Source organism: Paramacrobiotus metropolitanus, unplaced genomic scaffold (assembly GCF_019649055.1).
Source record: "Paramacrobiotus metropolitanus isolate TYO unplaced genomic scaffold, Prichtersi_v1.0 Parri_scaffold0000056, whole genome shotgun sequence".
Taxonomy (NCBI): Eukaryota; Metazoa; Tardigrada; class Eutardigrada; order Parachela; family Macrobiotidae; genus Paramacrobiotus; species Paramacrobiotus metropolitanus.
In genome coordinates this window covers 793,858-811,997 of record NW_026570276.1, presented here as the reverse complement: position 1 = coordinate 811,997, position 18,140 = coordinate 793,858, and the positions used below count along the sequence as shown (strand labels likewise).

General features: G+C 40.8%; 2 protein-coding genes and 1 long non-coding RNA gene across 3 annotated transcripts; 2 read left to right on the top strand and 1 right to left on the bottom strand.

The window, feature by feature from the left end:
* Positions 1-1,188: 1,188 nt before the first annotated feature.
* Positions 1,189-10,844, bottom strand: LOC129592771 (lamin-2-like). Its single transcript, XM_055488894.1, is given in 11 exon segments — positions 1,189-1,693; positions 2,375-2,593; positions 2,669-2,782; positions 3,408-3,603; positions 4,601-5,118; positions 6,100-6,249; positions 6,344-6,476; positions 7,068-7,243; positions 7,982-8,052; positions 8,055-8,320; positions 10,543-10,844. Coding segments are annotated over 10 exon segments (1,848 nt in total). The 5' UTR covers positions 8,305-8,320; positions 10,543-10,844; the 3' UTR covers positions 1,189-1,672.
* A 481-nt stretch (positions 10,845-11,325) lies between these two features.
* Positions 11,326-12,784, top strand: LOC129592773 (uncharacterized). The gene is made up of 3 exons (XR_008691009.1): positions 11,326-11,494; positions 11,752-11,851; positions 11,999-12,784. It is a non-coding gene; the product is annotated as an uncharacterized LOC129592773 (long non-coding RNA).
* Positions 12,785-13,532: 748 nt separating this feature from the next.
* On the top strand, positions 13,533-16,743 carry LOC129592772 (cytochrome P450 4V2-like). The gene is made up of 6 exons (XM_055488895.1): positions 13,533-13,866; positions 13,952-14,350; positions 14,826-14,895; positions 14,961-15,511; positions 15,973-16,161; positions 16,342-16,743. Exons 1-6 carry the CDS (start codon positions 13,692-13,694, stop codon positions 16,509-16,511), a joined length of 1,554 nt encoding a protein of 517 aa, XP_055344870.1. The 5' UTR covers positions 13,533-13,691; the 3' UTR covers positions 16,512-16,743.
* Positions 16,744-18,140: the final 1,397 nt, after the last annotated feature.

The following is an 18,140-nucleotide window of genomic DNA, read 5'->3' as shown; positions in this document are numbered from 1 at the left end:
CTAATGACGGGAATGTGTTGTGTCCTACTGCTACCATTGCTCGTGTTGGATAGTTCTGGTTGGAGAAGTTTCGTACACGTAAGGGCTTGTCCGACCACGAAAGCCATCGAGATGATCCCGGAGCTGTTGATGACGACGTGGAAAGTCTTGTTAACTGTCATTATTCTCAACGGATGCTCCGTCTGCTTCAAAACTTCCCGATTGGCCAAGAAACTGCAAGCGCATATTTCATATCAGATAACAATTACACCGTTGTAAGTTGGATTAATCCAGCTACCACACTGGCAAAGCGATTATGGGTTTACCACGATGATATGCCAGCGGATCTCTCCAACTTATCCGAAACGACGACCAAAATGCGCTGTAAATTATGGATGTCTTTGGGCTGACGTCGGCTGCTGCCGTTGTGAACTTCGTACATAAACTTACCAACTTAGTATTTTATTTACCGGCCAACTATCCGGCTTATATTAGTGTAACTGTTAATTGTGTTTTGGAATATTGTACATGAGTATTTGTATGAGAAAAACTCTGGCGTTATTAGCAAATTTGCGACTAACAATACATTCTGTACTGAAGTTTAGTTTGTGCACTTGGGTTCTGGAAACTCACAAGGTAAAATTAACGATTCCAATCACCCATGGCTGTAACTTGAACTGTTACGTCTGCCGTAAATTTCAAACTTTCATACTTATTCTTGTTATTTTATTAATCACTATTGACATAATTGGTACTACCGTATGTTGCATGAGTTTACTATGCGCTTGTGTTCCCTGTTGTGTTAGCCATGACGTATTCCATCAGTGTCCTTATTGGTAACCTCCGATCAGAAGCTGCGCTTCGTCGTCGGCTAGCATTGAGCAGGTACGGGGGACTTGGTTTGAACATCATAGTGTTTAAAATGCTTAACATCATTGTGATCCTGGCTTATGCATTGAGTGGCCTTCGTTTAGGGCAAGCAGTAGTGTGCACCTAAGCGGAAGTTACGTGTTGGTATTCTTGCGTTGTGGTAATGTGAGTGTACTGACATCCCGTGTGACGTACTGTGTAGTGCACTGTTGTCTACGCAAGTAGAAGTATCCTTCTCTGTTGACTACGGTCAGGTTGGTATAGTATACGCGGTGCGTATTATGTCACTACTTAAAATTTAAAGATTATTTAATAGTTGCGAATATTGCTTATATAATATTATTAATTTCTGCCTTCACTGTTTGTTTATCGGTAGTGTTCATGTTCTCGGTAATAACGCGTTCCGTAACTAAAAGGTCACAAGCAGCACGTGTACATTAACAGCAATAAAACTACTCGAGAAAAACCATCAAACTCTATCCACAACAAACGAGACAAACACTGACACGAAATCTTTAACCAAAAAAACTGCTAAAACCATTATAAAAACGCTAAAACATCAGCTGCGCTTCTTCTCCCGGACAGAGGCCAAAAACGGCCACAACACTCCAAATAAGGCGTAAAAAGCGTTAAAACAAATTAATTTAAAATACATATGTGCTTCAACAAGGGCACCGTTCCCGAAAACATCCCTTCATGCCGCGCAAAAACTTCCATGGAATAAAAACAGGCAACAGAAAGGAGGATAAAATCAGCCAGAATTAAAACGCGAGTCCACGATTAACAGATAATAAATGCCATTGCAATGCCATCAGTTCCACAGTTACATAACGATGCAATTTCTCTGCAACAGAAAAACACAATTTAAAAAAGAATGTCTCTGCGCGAAAACGCGAGTTTCTGCCCATAATTTCGAGTCATATGCCAGCCAGGTATTACTGATAAATTATATCAACAACTTTAAACTGACTCACATTGAGCTACTTGATAAAATCACCGCATTAAGTGAAAAACTGCGATAATAATGATACGTAGTATTTCAATTTTTACCATCATATTGGGCAACTTGGCTAGAAAAAAAAATAAAAACCAAAACCAGCCATTTCAACTCTTTGCTATAATAACAATAAAAGCCGGGTTATCGTTCAACGATAATACGATCGTACAATTAATATTTGTGGCAATTTTGTGCACAGACAGCACGGTATCTATTAGTATTAGTGTTGACCAGCAACAGCTGCAGAAATGTAATAAAAGATTACTAATTTAGTAGATCCTTATTAGAAAATTATCAAAACATAAGATAATAAAACATAACAAAATATTTAAAAAAATATAAATTTATTGCTAAAGCCAAAATAATAAACAATTACCAATGTAACACATTCTCATTATAAAAGGTTTATCGAACTATCTAACAAAAAAATATCACAAATAATCACCAAGAAAATACCAATTTATTGTAACAAGGACTTTTAATAAGAGCTACACAAGCCGGAAAGAAATGCCACGCGATGCGACCCACCTGCTCTTCTCCGCCGTCCACTTCATCGGCGTTGGCGCCGGCGGCCAGCCGTCGCCGTTTACCGCCCACGACGGCCTCGCGGACCATCTCGCGGCGCGCCACATCCTCGCCATCGGCGTTGGACAGCGTCACCGACGTGTACCCGCCCACCAGCCAGCGGCCGTCCATAACGATGTCGCTGGGCGGGTCGTGCACGACGTTGGCGTTGGCCGACCAGATCTGCAGTAAACAGAGACCATCACCGAATTTTTCCTATGCTTATGCAGTTATTCGCGTGGTGCAAGAACAGCGTACCGTCATGGTCGAATGGGCGCGGAGGATGGTCTGGCCGTGGATACGGTAGCGGGTCTCGTTGTCGCTGCCGTTGTCCGACTGCATGTACAGTGCCCAACCGCCCACGTTCACATCCTGCAATAACACCAATTTTTCACCAATAAATTAACAAAATATCACGGTGTTAATTGATATTAACTGTACAATTAGAACCAAGGACGCAGAAAATTTTTTTCTTGCAAAATTAACGATTTAATAATTTATTATCAACAAATTAAAAATTACCCATATATATTTATTACACAATCCCACATTACGTAGCATAATATTTTATTCCAACTAACCATGTGATAAAAATAAAACAACTAAATCAATTTATTAAATAATTAAAATAATAAACACTTAATCAATTTATTTATTTCAGTTCACTCAACTTCACTGCTTAATCGATAACTATTAAATTAAAACACTTCTTTCGTGCAGGTCAGCGAAGCGCACTGGAAAGTAAATTTCCCGAAACAGATTTAAGAATTTAAAATAAAATTTAACTCGTTCCGGGGTTACGAAAAATTTAAAAACTGCAAACAAAATCAGCAACAACTGGTTCAAGCAAAAAAATAAAATGAATTCCACAAATTATCACACGTTACCCACCTCCTAAATGTGCGAATCAGCTCCAGTTTACGCAAGCATTAAACATGCACAGTGCATTAGACGGTGTTTAGCAACGAGCACTGTACCGATGGATAGAGAACCTTACCTGCGCAGAACGGTTCTCCAGACGGACAAACTGTCCGTCGGCGTCAATCTCCACGACATGGACATCGCCCTTGGCCGATGCCTCATTGCGCAGTCGCGTGCGCGAGATCGACTGGTCGCTGCGGGTCACGCGGCGTCGTTTGACGCCGCTGCCGCCCGGGGTTGCGGGGAATGGATGGATGGGAGTCAGGTTCAAACTAAAACAAACATCATACAGTGGATCGATTACTTCGAGAAAAAAAAACAAAGCCAAACATCTCGCGAAAATCTAACTCATTAACACCTTCCGAACATTTTGAGCAATGACTTGAAGGTGAGTGTCCTTAATTGACCGACTTTAAAGTCACTTCACTGCGATTGTATTATGAAAATTGCAATGTGCACTGCTAAACAGTTGAAATTACTAGTTTATTAAATCGGTACAACTGCCGTAATTTTACACAAAAATTACTGTTCAGTCAAATTTACGAGGTATAAATGCCAACTGCATTATTTCCTGAAACCGACTAAGGCAAGAATTCTCACAGTATTTAAATAATCCGGTATGATGCTGGATTTCCCGGAAAACAAAACCATTAGATAAAAAAAATGTGGTATTGCAGTGAATTCTTCAGGCTGCGTTATGTCTCAGCCTGTCGCGTTGAAATAAAACTCACAATTTAGAGAGAAAACAAATACCATAACATGGAAATACAACGCCAGTTAAAACAAATCATTAATCATAACTACAAAATTTGGAAAAAACTGAAATACAGCGGAAAATACCAAATTACACATCAATTTAAATTTCGGCAATAATTTATACATAATTAAGTTACAGTTAAGCCTAACAACTAAGAAAGGCGCTGTCAACATTTAAATTAACGGGACAGAAGGATCAAGATTATGTTGTTTACCGTAGAACCATAAACGTTTTGCCCAAGAAATCTTTGAGGAAATGAGAAAAGTCCACCGAAGAAAGTTCTCAACTACGGTACTATGTCTCTAATTTCTTTGAACCATTCTATTTTTTTCAGTTTCGATTTATTTATTTTATCAACGCTTACAAATTCTCCAAGCTTTCTAAAACTTTCTAAATTTTTCTTAATTTTCGGCTGATCTATTTAACAGTGTATATTTTTCTGTTAATTTTTTTCTTGATATATAATAATTTATTTATTAATTTCTACTTCTTTCCTAATTATTCCCATTTACCGGTCCTCTTCGGTGCGCAGCAGCGTATGGTACGTGGCCAGTTCCGCGTCCAGCTGGATACGTTCACCCAGCAGCTCTTGGTACTGCGCCATCAGATCCGACAACTCCCGGTGCGTCCGCTGCAGCTCCTCCTGGCGGTCGGCCAGCAGCTGCTGCAGCCGCTGAACATCCGCATCCTTCTCCCGCAGCTCCCCCTCCAGCCGCGCAATCATGGCGCGGTACTCCTGGCTCTGCCGGTCCGTCTTGCCCTGGATGTCCTTCAACTTGTTCTGCGTCAAGCGCAGTTCCTCCAGCACCGCGCGGCCGTCCTCGGCGTTGCGGTCGGCCAGATGCGCCAGATCGTCCAGCTGTGTCTGGTAGTTGCGCTCCAGTTCCTCGCGGGTGTCCCGCGCGATCTGCTCCATGTCGGCGCGCAGGGCGTCCAGCTGCTCGGCGATCTTGGAGTGGTAGTGGTCGGTCAGACGGGTCTCCGTCTCCGTGACCTCGATGACGCGCTGATTACGGAGATTCGTGATTTGCTGTTCAGAATAAAACACCACGAAATGACAAGGTGCATAATACTGAATTCAAACAATTTTAGGCAGTAATGAATTTGTACTCGTACCGCGTTCGCTAAGTTTTCAAAAACAAATAATTATAAAAAAATTAAATACGATAATAAATCTTAAGAATAATATTAAAAAATATATCAAGATATTAATAACAAATCAGGATTCAGAAATTCAAAATTCAAATCAGGATTCAGGTTTCTAGGCAAAAGGCTTCACCTACAAATTTAGAACACAATTTCCTTAAGTTTCGAAAAGAAATAAAAAATAAGTAATTAATTCGAGAACAGCCAATAAAGCTTAACATTACAATGTCCTGGCGTGATTTATACGGGCATTGGCCTAATGAACAAACAAATAACAACCATAAATAACTTTAAATAAATAAGCGATAAATACGAATAAGAATAATATTCATAAACTGATGAAAAAATAATAAATTATCGTTCCAAATTAATTAAATTTTGATAAAGTTTAACGTTCCAATTTCCGGAATAGTTCATACTTGTAAGTTGTACGGACAATAGCCGTATACTATGCAAATGTAATAACTAGTTCAGCTAACACCGGACTAGCAGTATCAACCCTGTTGAGAGCGGCAAGCACAAAAAAGAATGGTAGTCGATAATTTTACCAAATTAAATTGTCATGGTTTTCCATCTTGAGATTTATCCGTAGAAGTATTCGCAATACAAAGAGAGAATATTTAACGTCCTTGCGACACTGCACTACGAATTTCACAGAACAGACCTTACTGCCTACTTATACATTCGACCGGCACGGTTTCAAGGCAAAGGGCTTCACTTATAAATTTAAAACAGAAATAAAAAATAGTAATTAATTTGAGAACAATTAATAGAGCATTTTATGAAAAATCTAAGGAAACAAAACCAAAATATCGAAAACAATACAGGATATCATTATCCAACGATATGTTAATGCAGGCCTTACTTCGGCGTGAAGGTTCTTCTGGAACTGTAATTCTTCCTGCGTGGATAGTAGGCGATTCTCGGCGTCAACACGCTTGACGGTCTCCGCCTGCAGCTCCTTCTTCAGCTGCTCCACCTGGGCTTGCAGATCGCGAATTTTGGCATTCATCGTCTAGGATACGATGAAATAAAAATTCAATCAAAAAATTCAATTAACAAACCCTAGAAAGAGTGGATTTAGGAGAAGCTAACAATAAGCTCATCACCTTGATTTCATCATCATGGTCACGGATCTGGTCGCGGAGATTGGATAACTGCTGGCGAGCGTCACGCAGAGCATTCTCCACTTCCTTCAGCTTTTTCTGCAGTGCGGCCTTCTCCTTCTCCAGAGCATGGTTCCTGTCGATTAATCCACAGATTAAGTATTAACTGATTATCTGTACTCACTAGCACTGGATTATACGCGTTAAATCAGAGCGTAATAAACCAGTCGAAATATTAAGCAACACAACATAGTTATTTAACGCTAAATTATCTTGTAATAGTTTTTTTTCCGCAAAGTTTCACCTATTGTTAAAAAAAACTTGCTTATAAAAATAGTGAATTATTATCTGAAATAGCGCGGTCAGAGATGAACATACGAAGCTACAAAATGTCTGTCAAACCCGGTTAACTCAACAAGACAGGTTACTGGAAAAAAAGTAAATTAATAACTACATTAAAATCGAAAATAAATTAAAAAATAAAATATTAATTTAAATTAATTTACAGAGAAGTTCTCAGTGACAACATAACCTGGCAGAGTAATAAAATTCTGTCCAGTTGTTACGATTATCAATGGTTATTCTGTTTCAATGACAACAATGATCTCTGTGAAATACTGCAGAAATCGGCGATAAGATATACTGCAAAAATACAGTAATATGAACAGAAAAATAAAAAAACGAATAAAATAAATATGAAACAAATAAATAAAATAAATCTTCATACCTGGCCACGTAATCCTTGCTCTCGTTGCGCAGTTCATCGCGCTCGGTGGTGGTGGCGGCCAGGTCCCGGCTGACCTCGTCCAGCGCGTGCCGCAGATTGGCGACCTCCCGGTCGTAGGTGTCGGCCAGCCGTTGCGCCTCTTTGGACTCGGTGGTGTTGATCGACTCGACTTTTCTCTATACCACACAGGCAAACAGCAACTTATCAGCTCCGATAATCACCCACCCTAGTTAACCGATCTCTCAAGCCACAACTGCACCCTTGCACAGCTAATCCACCGCTGCCGGTTGACATATTAAATGACATATACGGAATCAAAACAGAAATAACGGCAACAACTGTAGCATAATAACGATGACATTGTCCGCTAAACGAATAGGCGATAATTATTCTTATTACCGATAATACAACTGATTCATGGTAAATAGAACAGCAATAATAATCATCCATGGCAATTTCACCGAAGAGATTTCGAGGAATATGGGCGTTTCACAAGTTCGAGTCTTTCAGAATCAAAACGATTTCCGGTAAAGAATTAAAGGCAAAAAGCCCTTAACAATTTCTTGTATAAAACAACTTTTTTTCCGCAACGTTATCAACGACCAAAGCAGGTAATGTACTTAGTATTTCACCGCAACCCTAAGCCATGAAAATTAAACGCCAGAAAATTAAAAAATTAAAAAAATATCGAATAAAATTCGGCTTTTTATGGCCGTACAAGCCACGACGGAATCATTGCGAGCTGAATCTACCTACTGTAATAAAAACAAATGTTAATAATCAACAACAAGAATGATAACGAAATTTTTATCGACAATCTTCACGACTCATGCGTAAATGACGACTGAACTACAGTATTTAGCAAATGCAATCGCGGTCTTTAAAAATCGAAACTATCCAACACTCTCCGTTACCTTCAGCACGCCGATCTCCTGTTCCTGCGATCGAATAATATCGATGTAGGTGGCCAAGCGGGAGTTCAGGAGCGCAGTTCCTCTTTCTCCTGGTGCCGGGAGAAGGGCGACGCGGCCAGCCCCACGCCGCCGCTGGCCTCGATCTCGGCGGTGACGGAGGCGAAGGCCGGGGCCTTGCGGGTGCGCGTCTCCACTTCCGACCGCTCGTACACCGTCTCCGTGGTCTCCGTGCGGTGCGAGGATGAAGAGCTGGCGGCGGCCGACACCGCGCTGCTGCTGCTCTTCTGCTGCGAGCCGCCGCGTTTGCGAGTAGCCGTCGACATGGCGAGGGATGACTACCTGTATTCCAACACAAAATTCAGTGAAACACATCTAATCGTGATTTCATTGTTACATGGTATGATGGTACGTATTTCACTTCCGGTGCCAGGGGCACTATTTGTACTGTCTCACATGTGACATACATGAGCATCGATTTTCTCTTCCAGAACATACATAAACAATTTTCTAACAGGTAATTGCGTAACATCTGCTTCCATTCGTTGTTGTAAAATGGTACATTTACTGTGAATAGTTGCGTTGTAATTTGTATGTACTTAAACTAATTTTTTTAGATGAGAGATCGGTAATTATTAGTAACATTTGTAACACTCGAAGTAGAATAAGTTTCTTTTGAATCCATTGTCATGACAAGTTCACACTCAAGTTGCTCAACAAAAAGTATCCATGCATACCCACAGCAAAGTTTTCGTAGAGTTTGGGCTCAATCTGCAGCAAATCGCATCAAGGACATGCGTAATTACGTGCACTAATCGGGCACAACCACTATTCGTTAAGGCTTGGTACGGGCCGTTCGCCAACTTAATTTTTGAGTACTTAATTTTAAATATTTATTTTTACTTTGCAAATTAATTTCTAAGTATTTTGTTTTAAATATTTTTCTACTTTGCAAATTGATTGTTAAATTCTTATTATGCATTTAAGTTCTGAAATCCATTTTAAAGGACGCAAAATTAAAAATTAATAACAACAACGAAAAGCCAATGTGGAAAAACTGTTTCATGGCACTTTTCGCAAACGAGAAATTCAGAAGAATACCGTCTAACGATAATTTATTCGCAGCGCAACGGGCCATAAACCTCACAAGCTGCAAATTTGCACCCAGACCAAAAACGCTCATGCCGAACCCTATTGTAAACTCAATACAGCACAGCGATCAATCAAATCCTGATGGCTGCAAAAATCACTTTGCGTGCTGATCGCTCATGAGAGCATGTGGAAGCTGAAAACTGCACCATTTACACATGGAGAAAATATAAGCCGGTCATATTTCCATACTGCACAAGCACGCCAACTACACATTTTCACATCCAAACAAATTGCAGACGGAACACGCGCTCGTGCATAAGAAATGCCTAAATGTTTAAAGAATATATGTGTTTATTTTAAAACTAAAAATTCAGTCGTCCGTTACCAAAGAAATGCGCAGTCAACGGTGACGCATCGAAATATCATAGCTGTTGAAAACAGTTAGTAGTACTAGTAATGTTGTGTGCTCAGGTTGTAACTCATCAACGGATTCCGTACGGAGAAAAACGGCGTGTCAGCGATAAGAAAATGTAAACTGTCAGAAATGCAGAAAATATTTCGCGTTGCACGAAGATCCAATGAAGACGGCAGACACTTGAGACAGCGCGACATTCCACGCGGTGTCAAGGCATTAATTAAATTAATCACCAGGTGAAAGCTGTTTCATAACTCCAGAGTTCGATGTCTGCATGGTATTTTCGCCGCAAGGAAAATTGACAGAAAATAACAATTTCATGATCTTGTTTACTTTTGGACTTTATTCAATTTATACTGTTCTAACTTTATGAAGTTGATAATATTTTACGTAGTTGAAAATGTTTCTCAAAAATGTTTTCAAATTTGGTCGGTTTTTTCCGTTTTTAGCCTCATTTTATGTCCAAGAGAGAAATAGCAAAAAATCGGTAATTTCACAACCTTATTCATTTTTCGAAATATTCTTGTAAAAACTAATAAACTGGCCGTCCAAATACATCGTAAAATTTAAATTAACCAAAACAATATAGGTAACGTTATTCAGGATCAACTTTTTTATACACGCGTACTTTTCCATTCGACATTTTCTGTTTTGCTTCAATTTTTTACAAATGAGGTATCGTTACGCTTTAACATAATATAAATGTATTGGTTATTTACTTATCTGCGTTAAAATTTAGAAAATTCATCGAGGTTTAATCTAAAATTCAGTGTAAATACAACGCATAATAAGTCACATATGACGTATTAGTCAACATCAGGAGGAGATATTTATCTGCAGTGTGAGGATCAAATCCAGTGAAAGGTTCCCCAGTTTATAAAGAAACGGGAAAACGAGCTTCCATCGAAAAACTATGCGGAGGGCTGCGATCACAACGTTCCGAAAATTTCGCACTAAAATGCTAGAGTAGCACATCCAAGGTTTTCGGCGTACTTCAGTAGTAATTTAATCAAAGTTTCAACAAATACGTTATACGCTGTTGAGGGCGAGCACTTACGGTCAATTAGCCGATCAAAAGATAAGAATACGAGTCGAAAGTAAATATTCCAACAAATTCCCGCAAAATTTGAGATAACCAAGAGGGTATTAATCCCGCAAGAGGGTTTCCCGCGAGCTGCAACTTCGCGTAAAGAACTTCAACGCGCTCAAGCGTGTATATTACGGAGTGAAAATGGCCAGACAGAACAGACAGACAAAATCGATATGGTAGCCGGCTTTGGCCGTTCTCTGCGCGGCTGCCGTAAATACCGTATGTATTTCATAGTCGGCAGCCGGCTGCTGAGTCACAGAGAGAAACACAACGCGAGCCGGAAACAGAGCGAGAGAGGGAGATAGCAATGCACTAGTAGTGACGTTGCGCAAACGCACTTCTGGTGGCAGTTGCTTGTAGCTCGTAGCTTTTATTGCCCCTAATCCTGTCTGTCCTCTGTTTATCGTAGATAGAGCACAGACAGGATAAAAGGCGTTAAAAGCTACGAGCAACCAGCAATTGCCACTAGAAGCGCGTTTGCGCAACGTGACTACTGAACAGGAGAGCAACTGCTGCGGCATTCTTCAGGTGACGCGCATACTGGTGGGCTAGGCTACGTACGGATTAAAGTGCCGTACAGTCGGTACTCGGTAGACTCGGTACAGAGCTACTGTTACAAACTGTATAATATTATACAGTAGTACAGACTATCGGCTTTCGATAGTACGAAATTAATTTTTAATGCCGTTATTCTAAACCGGTTTAGGCGAATGTACCGTAGACGTAATTGAAGATTTCCAAACAGTTTCAAGAAAGTTCCTGTCCTGCAGAGCTTCCACTGAATTTTCTTGTGTGAATGTTTTTGATAGGTGTACAAGTATATTTTCTGCAATTTAATACTTTGCTGTTTACGTTTCATATAATAGTTATATTATTATGAAAACAAGAAAGTGCATTATTATTCTTTTGCAATAATAATGTGCGTGATCAAGCTGTCTTATTTTCAGAAGAGCTCGTAAAATTATTCTACTGTCTTGTACATGAATTGTATCATATATACAGACACTGCATTTCTGTAGAAGTTCGTATTATGTCGTTAATAACGACATAATACGCATACGTATATATATGATACAGTTCATGTACCAGAAATAACTCCGCTTTTGGATATTGGGACGAGACATGCGCAAATTATAAAACTGCTGTTTTGGGAACTTACAGGCATTCCACTTACAGGTGGCTGCATTTCTCGATGATTTTCTGGAGCTTACCGAAATTTTGAATGGAATGTTTCCTGATCGTGATGCAGCCATGTGCCTATCAGACGGAAAAATTGGTAAACCAATTTTTTGACTAGAATAGGTAGCAAAAATGCATACTTAAAGTTTGTTAACTTTGGATACATACGGTAATACGTTAATACCCATACGAGTACATTCGAAAGCACATAAATCAAGTGATTCAAAGTCAAGCACGCTTGCAGGTTCCGCGTGGCATTCTCCTGGACTTGGCTTTTGGTCATTTGCGAGTGCCTTTTGTTTCGGATGGTCAACTCCAGCGTCAACTCTATATACAGTACAAGACAGCGGATAAGGGAAGTCTGGCGGACCGACGTCCACTACAGAGTAGACTTCCGTTGTCCGCTTTCTTGAAGATAGACTTGTCACTTCCGGTGCGGGAATTGAGGTATCAGGATACGAATAATATGGCTATATCGCAAACGCATTAGCGCTTTGCATTGCGTACTATATGCAGTGCCAATCGCAAGTGTATCTGCGATAAACGCGATCCAGAATTCCACCGGGTAGCGGCGGGTACACGCTGCATTCCCCACTCAACTACCAGTACGCCCGCCAGTTACACAAGAAGCCCAAGATATATTACTTACTAGCGGCGGTTGTTAACCACATTATTGCACGAGCGCGAGCGCCAGTACCACTGGGTAGTGGTACTGGGTTTCTGGAATTGGTAAAGTGAGCCGTGACGCTCTTCGTGGCGTCAGACAAATTTGTGCTCTTGACGATCAGTTAACTGCTTACTGCACTACTGCAGCACCTCGCGCTTCGCGCTCGGTGCAAATTAGAGCTACGCTAAGTTGCCTTTTAGTTGTGAACAGGACGACAAACGTTATTAATTTTATACGGGCATTTGACTTGTCCGAACTTTTCCGCAGACATCTGTCCGGTTTGACCAACTGCGATGTGGTTGTCACAGTAAATTATTTATGCTACCGTATTGTTATGTTTTAATTTGGTGTCGTTTACAGATTGTACGATAGTGATTCTGGGGATCTTCTTCTTGTACCCCTTACTGCGTTTTTACAATAAAATTTTCCTCTTCACCATCGCCATTCGGAAATGACGTACTGCAACCTAAGCGAACCTGTGGGGTATTGTTGGGCCAATATACATGTAAAGCTTAGACGCGCCAGATTACGTGATAAAACTTTTAACCGGCTCCGACGATAAATCATAGAGTCGTTCATGCTTTAGGGAAACATAAAATATTATAGTAATGCGCGCTCATGTGTGCAGCTGATTAATTTTTGAAAGATTTGCTGTAATACGGCTGCAACATTTGCAATACATTTACTGTTACTCGTAAAACTGCTAAACAAGATAATTTACTGTCATACTGGCGATGTGGTACTTATGTATTGTACTGTACATACATGATACAGTCATGTACAAGTATGTATGACCACTTATGGAGCACAACATTTATTCGTACAGCTGCACACCAGATTGTATTATTTTAGTTCTGATTATTATTAAGTAATCACACTCGCGTGGAGCCAGGTACCCGAAATTCCGGTAAACGGACAGGACGCTCACTTCTACACCGTTGTACACGGAATATACTTAAGAACACGTACACTATCTGACAAAACAATTTATTGTCAATGGTTGTTATTGTCAAATGTCTGCAACGCTTCACATTCCCGGGGCAGAGCCCACAGCTACCATACTGTACACATCAACAGTCATAAAATAATAAAACAGTGTTGAATATCGTGATGCTTCCCAACTCGATATCTTTGCAACGTGGTTTAATAAACGCAAGAACTATCCAAAGAAATCTTGATTGCAATATTGACGCCGGCAGGGTATGGTTGCGCGCTAACAGTGGCGTACACTGCAGATTTTTCACTGGCTTCCTGAGCGGTTCCACCAGCCATGAATTATATCGCAGTAGGTATCGTGACCGCCATCATAATCATAATTTGTGAAAGGATTTGGAAAACATTCACCGAATACCGGCGTATCAAGCAATGCCTGGATCTTCTTCCGGGGCAGAAACCTCGCCACTTTCCCATTGGTCACTACGGTTCTATTAGCACCAAGCATGACGGTAACGCTTTAAATGCGGCGATATTTAGTCCACAAAATATGCACTAGTTCCCTTAACGTACTTTATAGGCAGCGATTTGTTGCAGAGTATTTCAAGGAGGTCTACGAATTTTTCACCCGTGAGGAATCTCCGCTGGGAATTTATCAGTTTTGGTCGGGTCCCTTTCCCTATGTCGTGTTAACGAAGGGCGTATCGGCTGAGTTAGTCCTGAGCAGTTCCAAGCACATCGAAAAAGGCCGGGATTATGATTTTCTACGGCCCTGGCTAGCGACCGGTCTCCTGACCAGCACCGGTGATAAATGGCGGGGTCGACGAAAGTTCCTCACTCCGGCCTTCCATTTTCAGATCCTCACGGATTTTGTGGAGGTGTTCTATGAACAGAGCCTGATCCTGGTTCAGCAACTCGAGGCAAAAATTGACGCTGACAAGGAAGCGTTCGATATTTATCCTTACATTACGCGATGTACATTGGACATTATCTCCGGTAACTACATTATATAGGGGGAAAAAGCAGGCTACTCGAACCATTCCCTTGTTCCCTGCTGCCGTCAGCCGGCTGGAGTTTTACGGTGTGGCTAAACATGGTGCTTGTGTACCGCGCCTGATTTAACCATATGTACTGCCGTAACGTCACACTCCAGCCGGGTGACGGCAGCAGTGCCGTGAATTGGTTCGACACTTCGACTGTCATGGTTTTCCCCCCTATTTTATACTGTAGGACTAAAAAAGTGAAAAATTCGCTCCGTAATTCAAAAATTTAATAATAATCAACAAATAGGGAACACAAAAATCGCACCCGAAGCGCGTACCATGCTAGCACTGGATGGGAAAACAGGAAAGCGTTTCTTTACGCAATATGCGTTAATACATAGCATTTACTATTTTTAATCCCACATTTTAGATGGACCTACTCTATATTTCGCTTACACACATTTCAATTAACAATCGACTGTTTGTAGAAACCGCAATGGGGAAAAAGATCAACGCCCAAACCAATAGCGAATCAGAATACGTTAAGGCAATTTACAGGTAATCTAGACTGCAGCGATAAATACAAGTAGCCACATACATGTCGATTAACTGTTTTATCGCAGCGTATCAGATATAACGTTCGATCGTATGATCCGCCCAACCATGATGTGGGACCCCATCTTTTACATCCTTGGCCGAGGTCGACAATTTAAGCAAGATCTGAAAACACTGCACGATTTTACCGATAAGGTCATCGTGGAGCGTCGAGTGGGTGGCATCGACAGGCGCCGCAGTAGCGCTGCTGTTACTAACTCAACCGGCCGACGTATACAGCGAATGGCATTTCTGGATTCCCTTCTGCAAGCGCGTACCGATGACGGTCAGCTGCTTGATAACGCCAGCATCCGCGAGGAAGTGGATACATTCATGTTCGAAGGGCATGATACAACGGCCGCAGCGGCCAATTTTGCCGTATACCTGTTGGGCCGGCATCCGTTCGTACAAGAAAAAGCACGGACGGAAGTCGACGCGGTATTCGGACGGTCCCAGCGGTACCCAACGGTCGAGGATCTGAAAAATTTACCATATTTGGACAAAGTTCTCAAGGAAACGCTGCGACTTTTCCCGTCGGTGCCATTTATTTCCCGTAGGGTAAACGAAGACTTCCATGTCGGTAAGAAAGAACGTAGGTGTCATAAGAAAACGTATTGCATTTTGTCGATATAAGTAATAACTTCAAGGATTTTCGAGGTAACGCCTTTTTTGCTATATTACAGTATAATAATTTTTCATAAGAAGCACTCATCTCTGACATTGTTTTTCCCTGATCGCGCCGCGCCGGGAATTACGACTGCTTAGGAAACTAGCAGCTGCGTTTAGAATATCTTCACTGCGCATTCTTGCACCTTTATTCTGGGTTAACCTTTTAATTCCAGTACCAGCAGTTAAGGTGTTTATTTATGCAGTTGCAATTCGAACTCTTACTTTATGCAAATCTTATGGAGGGAATCAAAACTTTTCTAATACGAAAGTCTCATCAATGTACAAATACCGACTCTTGTAGTGCGTTAGCAATTCGAACTCTTACCGTGCTTTAAACTGTGCAACTAAACAGCGAAACCAATTGTGTCATAGGCGAATATTTGGTGCCGAAAGGCGTCACCGTATCCGTCTATATTTACGCGATGCACCGAGATGCCGACGTTTTCCCTGACCCCGAGCGATTTGAACCGGACCGCTTCGATTCGCACGGCGAAGGCAGCGATACTTTCAATACGGCTTTCGATTACGTACCATTCTCCGCGGGTCCCCGCAATTGCATTGGTAAATGGAAATTCAGCAATTAACTGAGAAAAAAACTTATTACTAGGAGATAGCACCTTAAGAGAAGAAATTTGGAATGGGTATAAATCCGTAAATTCATATATTATTAATTTCTGCATACAATCTGTGTATCGTATGCGCAACATAAGTACAGAGTACTTACGGCTGTTATGTGCATAGGTCAGCGGTTCGCGCAAATGGAGGAAAAGGTCATCTTGAGCACACTACTGCGTAACTTCATCATGGAATCCATTGTACCCATGGAAGAGTTTGCCATTCAAGGCCAGCTGATTACCCGTCCTGTCCATGGACTTTATGTCAGATTCAAAAAGAGGGCCGAGGATCTCTGAACACCACCATAATCGTCAAGATTTTGTTTTGTTTACAAAGGAATTCTGAGATGAAAAAAATGAAACTTCCAATACCATTTTCTATACTTCCAGTATACTACTGCTGATTTTCGTAGTATAACGCATACTACTACAAAGTACGTTGGTTTACGATTCATCAAACGCAAAAGTACATCCATGGCTGTTGCACAGAATGAAGAGTTTGATGGTCAAAATAAAGAGGAAAATAGAAGGCAACAAACACAAAAAGCGAATAAAAAGTAAAATCTCCATAGGAATTTCATAAGCTTCATACCAGCTCCACCGAAGGCGGTTGTCTCCATCCACTGAACAAACAGCGCGGCATTAGTACAAAATAATGTTAAACCAATTTCTTCATAAAATTCACTTGCACCAAACGCCCATGTGCATTTTTTGCACATTGCCTTTTTCATGACCTCTTAGCTTTGGCAGGTATACGGATTAGTTTCGGTATTCTGGTGTTTCTAAGAAATACTAAAATGTATGTACAAGTAGAAACTCCTCGTACAAAATAAACCCAGTGTCATAAGCCGGCGTAGTCATACATAATTATCTGCATTAGCATCGACTGTGGGAACCGGTACTGTCTATCGTGACTCGTGAGCATACATTCAGGTGTGCAGTACATACTACATCCCCCATCAATAATAAAAATATGAATCATAGTAATATCGGTACATCAATTTAGACGTTAACTCATACGGGAAACGTATGAATCACAATCACCCTTAAATCAGTGTTTTTTTTGTCTAGAAAAAGACAAAATTTGTCCTGGAAGTTTTTTGTCGTAATCCGACATAATATAATAATTTTGTCGGTACAAATTGTGCCCTCCCCGCCCCCAATCGTTTATGAAATTAATTGCGGTTGCGGTTGTTGAAATATTAAGTATATTATCCGGTATATGTATTCTGTAGTACGACACTAGTAATTTTATTGCGCTTGTGCGGATTCATTTGTTTAGGCGCTTTTCTTTATTAATCAGCAGGGCGATTTGGATTCGGTAGTTGTGGTGTATGTATAAATGTTGCAATAGTTTTCGACTGATACAGATATGTAACCGGCATCGAACAGTTAATTAATCCCAGTTCGGGCAAAATTATATTCATCCTTTCCTGGAAAAAGAAATTTTGCTCACTGTATTCTGCAGACAGCTGCCGGTTTCTGTGTGGATGGTTTGTACAAACCATCCACTCCAATTTGGCTTGATGAGCATTAAAATTTAAACTTGAGGTTCGATTGTGAAGCAATTAGAGATTCATAACGGTGCAATGCGAACAATAGCCGTGCAACAGTTCGCCAAAGCAAAGAAATACGAGCATCGTAGACAAGCATCAATTCGGAATAAAATGTGGCTGCACTGTTCAGACGATTTCAAAATCTTTTTCTAAAGACGAGCCTGATGCTCCCGGTTGTTATCCCAATAAATTAAATAGTTCCATATGAGCTGCCACCGGTAATTATTTATTTGGAAGCGTAAGACCAGTGACATCAAGATTTAGTGGTGCAGTGCTGTATGGCGCTTACGATCGACTGAAATATCAAGTTTTGAGTTTTCATCACACTTGACAACTTTTGCCGCGCGCAATTGAACTGCATGGCGCATTC

Coding starts and splice junctions, on each gene's coding strand:
- LOC129592772 (XM_055488895.1), top strand. CDS start 13,692: ATGAATTATATCGCAGTAGGTATCGTGACCGCCATCATAATCATAATT. Junction 14,896..14,960: donor TACGTTAAGGCAATTTACAG/GTAATCTAGACT, acceptor GTTTTATCGCAG/CGTATCAGATATAACGTTCG. Junction 15,512..15,972: donor AAACGAAGACTTCCATGTCG/GTAAGAAAGAAC, acceptor ATTGTGTCATAG/GCGAATATTTGGTGCCGAAA.